The sequence below is a fragment of the Glycine soja genome, chromosome 16, assembly GCF_004193775.1.
Source record: "Glycine soja cultivar W05 chromosome 16, ASM419377v2, whole genome shotgun sequence".
NCBI lineage: Eukaryota > Viridiplantae > Streptophyta > Magnoliopsida > Fabales > Fabaceae > Glycine > Glycine soja.
Genome location: NC_041017.1, coordinates 9,829,515 through 9,836,646, shown reverse-complemented (window position 1 = coordinate 9,836,646; position 7,132 = coordinate 9,829,515). Strand labels below are relative to the sequence as shown.

The 7,132-nt window shown below is 32.7% G+C and overlaps 1 protein-coding gene across 1 annotated transcript; it reads left to right on the top strand.

The window, feature by feature from the left end:
- The first annotated feature begins 3,570 nt into the window (after positions 1 to 3,570).
- LOC114389691 (serine/threonine-protein kinase OXI1-like) lies at positions 3,571 to 5,997 on the top strand. The gene is made up of 2 exons (XM_028350429.1): positions 3,571 to 4,117; positions 4,967 to 5,997. Exons 1-2 carry the CDS (start codon positions 3,723 to 3,725, stop codon positions 5,874 to 5,876), a joined length of 1,305 nt encoding a protein of 434 aa, XP_028206230.1. The 5' UTR covers positions 3,571 to 3,722; the 3' UTR covers positions 5,877 to 5,997.
- The last annotated feature ends 1,135 nt before the right edge of the window (positions 5,998 to 7,132 follow it).

Genomic DNA, 7,132 nt, shown 5'->3' with positions numbered 1-7,132 from the left:
ACTATATGATGTGGCAATGGGGTGTGGCAAACAAATGTTCACCTCCCCCTTAAGATGGTCCAAAATTTAATTGGATAGGACTTCTTCCAATTCAATTAAATTTATCTCCCAACACACACACATCAAATAGTGCACTTAATGCATGTGAAATTACAAAACTATCCCAAATACAAAAATTACTCTAGGTGCCATAAAATAGAAGGACTGAAAAATCCTACATTACTAGGGTACCCTCCTTACACTATGGAGCCCTAAATACAAGGCCCAAAAATAATAAACCTTAATCTAATATGTATAAAGATAAGTGGGTTCATACTAAGCTCATTGACTCAGAAATCTACCCTAAGGCTTATGAGAACCCTAGGACCTTCTTTAGCATCTCTGACCCAATCTTCTTGGAGTCTTCTATCCAATGTCCTTGGGGGGGGGGGTAGCATTGCATCACTTCGACTTGAAGTCACTATGATTCCTATATGTAGGAGTTGTAGGCTTTAATGTTATCAAACATAATCCCAAACAGGGTGATCGTAAAGGTAGTACTTAGGCCTGCAATGAATCATGTTGAGGGATTTGAGTGATGTAGATAAGAATCGTGATAAGGATAAAAAAGATCCAAGAAGATAGTAAGGCATAATAAAAAGTAATTATTGGCTTGCATGCTAATTAATAAGCCACTAACTTGAGTTAACTTTTGTCATTAGGAGTTCATTATGAATAGCCTCTTGGCATTCCTTATGACAACTATATGTATCTCGCAAAGTTATGAAAGAAATCATAACTTGGATATTGAAATTTAGCTTTTGCTAATTATGAGAGAATTTGTTTCTCTTTGGTTCTTGTGTAAAATCCTAAATTCTTATCAAAGAAGTCATATTCTCTATGACAAATTCTCCTCAACTTATCAATTCTTAGGGATTGTAGCGTTGTTCTTTTCTGTTTCTTGCCTTAATCAGTATTTTTCCCTTTTTTTTCTTCTACAAAATTTCCTTATAATTTTATTCATTTTAGATTCTGAAATTTGATCCATAAAGGGGTTTTCATCAATTCATCTCTCCTACGTAGCAAGAGTTATGTTTATGGGCCTCTTGATAGAGTGAGACGTGCTATATGTGTGGCCATGCAGAATGAGCCAATATGAAATATTGGATCTGTTTGTGTTTACACATTCACTTAGGTATTAAGAAATCAAGATCAAACTTAACGAGGATGACACTCTTATGTCTCGTGTTTGATCAAGAAATTTGGACAAAGGGACAAATGCTACATGATGGAAATAGGCACGATAAGGTTACAACCGAATCATCAATTTTTCTCATGGGCTAGGTGGCAGCAATGCATTGTCAAATGCCAATCATTGTCTATAATATTATTGTCAATCTAGTGGGAGCCTATAGGGCCACACACATAGAGTGACTAATTGGAGCAAATGAAGAAATTAAATTGGATTTAATTTAATTCATAGTTAAATAATAAAATAAGATTTAATTAATTAACAATATATTTAATTGATTAAGATGCAATTTGATGAGGTAATTAATTAGATATGATTTAAGTACTTATCTATTTATTTAAATCAAATAAGATTTGGTGAGATCAAATAAGATTTGATAAGATAATTATGAGTACCAAATAAAATTTGATAAATATAAGATTTAATTGGAATTTGGAAAAATTGTTCTCCTACATGTATGAGAGAAGTGAAATTGACATACTACATAAAATTCCTTATTCACTATTATTGAGAGAAAAATGTGCCACACTAAATCCTTACCCGTCTACCGTTAGTTAGCACTAAGACCCCGCTTCAATTGTTGCTCATGTGGACTGGGTAGATGTGTCATACTTTCAACATTTGGTGATCCAAGAACAATCTCTTTTGAAAGCGCACTACAAAGGTAACATTCAAACACTTAGTAAATTTTGCATAATGCATGGTCCATAAGGATGGGGTTCTTTCCGCTCATGGTTTAATAAAATATTTTAAATTTATAGACCATGAAACCTCAACACCTTTCTGCTGAGCATTTTGAAGGTAAATTAGAATGAAGATTCTAAAGTTAGTTGAGAAAGGATCTAAACTTAGTTAGATCCTTGTTATGAAGTTCAATTGATATATATCTTTCTGAAGTAATACAACTTCGTCAAACTTAACACATCTTCACAACACAAAGCATTTTGAAGTAGATTGCTACATTAAAAATAGTGAAGGAACAATTGCAAGGGTGTTAGTATTCTGTCCAAGGTTATACTGCATGGTATCTTCAATCTTTCATTATGATGTTCCTCATTAGATCTTCTCATAGACAGTTTCAATTTTGAACTTGGTTGCATCTTCCAATGCAATTAGGATTCACTTTATGATGTATCCTTAGTGTGTGTGGTAGCATATGGAAAGTGAGATGCTATCAACTTTAGTCTTGTGATGTGTCTTCTGTTTGTGTGGTATCATATGAAAGACATAATGTTGTCTTTGAGGTGGATTCTTTATCATTTTGAACTTTATTCTAATGTTTAGTCTTTAGAGTCAAGGTCTTCATTATTCTAATGTAAACTCTTATGAAACTTCATTATGATGCTAGATGCTTTATTTGTAGCCTTTGATTTATCTTCTATGTAAGACCTTGTTGTGTTGTACTTTGTCGAAATTAAATCAAGTACTAAGAGGAAACATTTTTCATCATGCACATGAGTTTCAAGGGATCTTTTGAGTTTTTCAATCTTGACAATCAATCAGAGACAACCTTTCTGAGCATCATTCTAAGCACCTCATAATGCATGTACATATTTGCTTCTTAATAAATTTAATATTAAAACAATCAAACAGAATGTTAGTCATCACATAAGACCATCATTTTTACAATTTGCATTATTAATGATTTTTCATAATTAAAACTAGAGATATAGATTTAACACTTTCTTTTCATTCAGATGGGACTTTAAACTCCCTAATACACACTGCAATAGACATAATTTGAAATAACCATTCAATACACACTAAAGGAACAAATAAGAAAAATAACATTTATAATTATAAATAAACATGCACTTCAATATCTAGGTAAAGTTTGTTTTTTATCAAAAAAGGTTAAATTTATTTTTTTATCTCAAATTTTAAAATTATTTTTTAGTTCTGTTAATCAAGATTTTTTTTTTACTTTCTATATTTTGATTTTTTTTAAATCTCTGATTCAAAGATTATATTTAAATTTCAAAAATATATATGCAAAATTGACCTAAATTTGGGAGAGTAACGCAGTATTTAATAGCTCCTTCTTCTTTTAAAAATCTAATAAATAATTATTAAATTATGTTCCAAAAAATATAGTATAATTTATTTATTTATTTTAATTTGTGAGTAACTAATCCAATATACATAGGTGCCGCACACTACACTACAGCATCTAGAAACGCACGCGTTTTAGTCACGTTCCCGCAGTTTTGCTCTTTTCTTCACAAAAACACGTCAACAATGACGTCGTTTTGTTCACGTGTCAAAACACCACGTTACTTCAATTCAACCCCATATAAAATAAAGAACCAGTCACTCACATGAAATTCTTGTGCAGCAAGGGAAAAAAAGGGTATCTAATTATCCACCCACCATTCACGCGCAAACCCTATAAAGCCTCTCTCAACGCAACATCAAATCTTCAAACCTCAACTTTTTTTTAAAAAAAAAAAAACCCGCCCGGTCCTCTCCCAGTACCCGGTAAACCCGCACGATGAACGACGGCGGAAGCCGCCAAAGCGACAACGCAAAGCCACTCGATTTGGAAAACCTGAGAGTTGTCTCCGCCGTGGGGCGCGGCGCCAAGGGCGTCGTATTCCTCGCGAGGACCGGTGACCGGTCTTCGGAAGAGTGCGTGGCGCTGAAAGTGATATCGAAGGCGCTGATCATTCAAAAGAAGGCGAAGTTAAACGACACGGAGGAGTACACGAGGGTGTCGTTTGAAGAGCAAGTGCTGCGTCGTTTCGACCATCCGCTTCTGCCTAGGTTAAGAGGGGTTTTCGAAACCGATAGGGTCGTTGGGTTCGCCATTGATTACTGTCACGGTGGCACGCTCCGTTCGCTAAGGAAGAAACAGACTGAGAAAATGTTCTCTGATGACACCATCAGGTATTTCCAAATATTCTCTCTCTTGTTTCTTTTTCACACTGTTTGGTTGGGAAAGTGAGAATTTGCGAATTCGGAAATTTTGTTTGTTTCTGAATGTGATTTTCTCTCATTCCTTCTTACTTTTAGGTTAGCCAGAAATTAAGTTTAGGAATTATTTTTTTTTTAAGTATGTTTGTTCTATCACTATGTGGAGAATGAAAGGACAATTTTTAATTGGAATCTGTTTTACGTGTATAGAATGAATATTTTTTTTGTAATAATTAATGAAATTGAGATGTAGAGTATTGGTGTAAAATTTTATTGAATATGTATAGAAATTAATTTCTCTTCAAATTATTACTTTTTCTTCTTATTCACATACAAAGTAATAAACTCATTAAACTAATTTGTAAAATATTGAATATCTATTTTAAAATTTATAATAATAAATCTTTAATATTTATACTTTTAATAGCAAACAAAAAAATACTTTTTAATATTGTTAGATCTACTTAAACTATTTTTATTCTACTTTAAAACCGATTCAAGAGAAAAGGTAATAATTCAACTGTGAAATTGGTGTTCTACTCTAATTTTTGCCTTACGATTAAACTCCAGAGGGAAATTGGAGGAAATCACGTAAATTTCTTTCTTTTTCTTAACAACAATTAATTTCCTATGGAGGAAATCACGTAAATTGGAGGAAATTATGTCAAGATGTTACAAATTACAATTGACGTTACTAAAATAGTGAAAGACAACAAAAGTGTTTATTTTCTTTTTTTTAGGTACCAACCAAACAAAGCACAAAAATAAGCTAGCGAAGAATCTGATTTTTTTTTCCTTTGTTTTTTGTTTTTGTGTGTGAAGGTTTTACGCTGCGGAATTGGTTCTCGCATTGGAGTATTTGCACAAATTGGGAATAGTGTACAGAGATTTGAAGCCAGATAATGTGATGATTCAAGAAAACGGCCACATAATGTTGGTCGATTTTGACCTATCCAAAAAGCTAAACCCTAAATTCCCTTACTCATTGAGTCACAACTCGTCCTCGAATCCTAACTCGGAGAAAAAACACACAAGGAGGCACTGGTTAACGCGATTCTACAAATTCTGCAACTGGGTAATCTCACCCTACGACTCGGACTCGGAGCCCTCACTCAACAACGTCAACTCAGCACGCCACATCGAGTCCAACTTAGTCGAAAAATCAAACTCCTTCGTAGGAACAGAAGAGTACGTGGCTCCCGAAATAGTTTCGGGGAAAGGTCATGACTTCAGCATTGACTGGTGGTCATACGGCATCGTTTTGTACGAGATGTTGTACGGAACAACTCCGTTTAAGGGCGCCAATAGGAAGGAAACGTTTTACCGCATCTTAACGAAGGAGCCAGAGCTAACAGGGGAGAAGACGGCGTTACGGGATTTGATTGGGAAACTGCTGGAGAAAGATCCTGACCGTCGGATCAGGGTTGATGAGATCAAGGGCCATGATTTCTTCAAGGGGGTTAAGTGGGACATGGTGTTGCGCATTGTGAGGCCACCTTATATTCCCGAAAATGAGGTCAAGAACAAAGTGGGGTTCGGCAAAAGCGACGTGGAAGTGTTCGTGGACAAGGTGTTTTTTCCAACAGGTGATGATGGAGGAAGAGAGAAAACAAAAATGGTGTTGGAAAAGAAGGATAGTAATAATAATGGTGAGAATATTAACAATATGGTGAAAGTTGATGAATTGAGTCATGTTCCCACCGAGAAGATTGACGATTTTTTGATTTTTTGAGTTGACATATTCTTTTAATATTAGCCTAAATGTGGATCCTTATCTCACCTTAGAAAAAAAAACTAATTGTAGATCGTGCATATCTTTTGAAATTTAATTAATATATAATTAATTTCGACCATTGTTGAGATACACGAGCTAGTTAATTTTGTTTGTTGTTAATTATACTATTTTTTCTGTAAATTATGGTTCAATTTAATGCCATTAATTGACTAATGTTTTACATGATTTTTGCATAATTTCTTTGATTTTTGAAAAAAAAATATTATGCACGGAAGAATAAAATAAAAAAACTGATAAATAATCAAATATATGAAATGTAATCTTGAAAGTTAGGATAGATTATTTTCGGAAAACATCACATAATGTTTATTTTATTTTTTACTTTTTCTGAATATTTCCTATGATTGATTGATCAAATACTGGCATCCATTTTCGGACTAATCCATCAAAAGCCAGATAACACAGGGAGCTTTATAAGAGCAAAAGGATTCCTATGACTGATTGCGAAATTAAAACATAAAACACCATAAATGTCCTTTCATATTTTTGTTTGTAGTCATTTTACCGGGAAAAAAAACCATTTTATTAAGGATTATTGACTCCTCTAAAGTATAAGGTTGGATTAAGTACGAATCCTTAGTTGAGTTCAACAATTGTGTATTTGTTATTTTCAAGATTAACCTAAAATAAAGTGAGAACAGCTCTCACATTAAGTTTTAAAAATTATTTTTATTTATTAGTAATTTTATAAAAATCAATAAAAATTTAGTAATTACCTAATAAATATTTCATGGATAGAATTCTATAATAGATATGAGATATTTATGAAGTGTTTTATAATTGAAATTAATTCACTCTCAAACTATAGGCTTTTCTGTCATACTTAAACAATGAGATAACTAAGAGGCTTATCTTTCACTTTCAAGCTTCAAACTTTTATACAAAGTAATGAGTGGTTACTTCTGAGAAAGATATATATATATATATATTAAAATATGTGAAAAAATAACAAAGTATTATAATAAGATAAACTGATAGAATATATGATAAGATTTTATCAGTATTGTTAGTCTAACTAATCAGATTGTATTTAATAGAATATATTATCAAAATATATGATAATACATTCTATCAGATACAAACTGATTAGTCAGGCCAGAATATACGATAAGATATTCTATCATTATGTTTAGTTTATCTTTAAGTTTGTAATTCTTTATATAAGCTAATGATGCTTAACGAGAGGGGAGAAA

Bases quoted from the DNA above. Each gene is read 5' to 3' on its own strand.
- LOC114389691 (XM_028350429.1), top strand. From the start codon at position 3,723: ATGAACGACGGCGGAAGCCGCCAAAGCGACAACGCAAAGCCACTCGAT. The intron at 4,118-4,966 runs GTATTTCCAAAT...TTGTGTGTGAAG, and splicing joins TTCTCTGATGACACCATCAG to GTTTTACGCTGCGGAATTGG.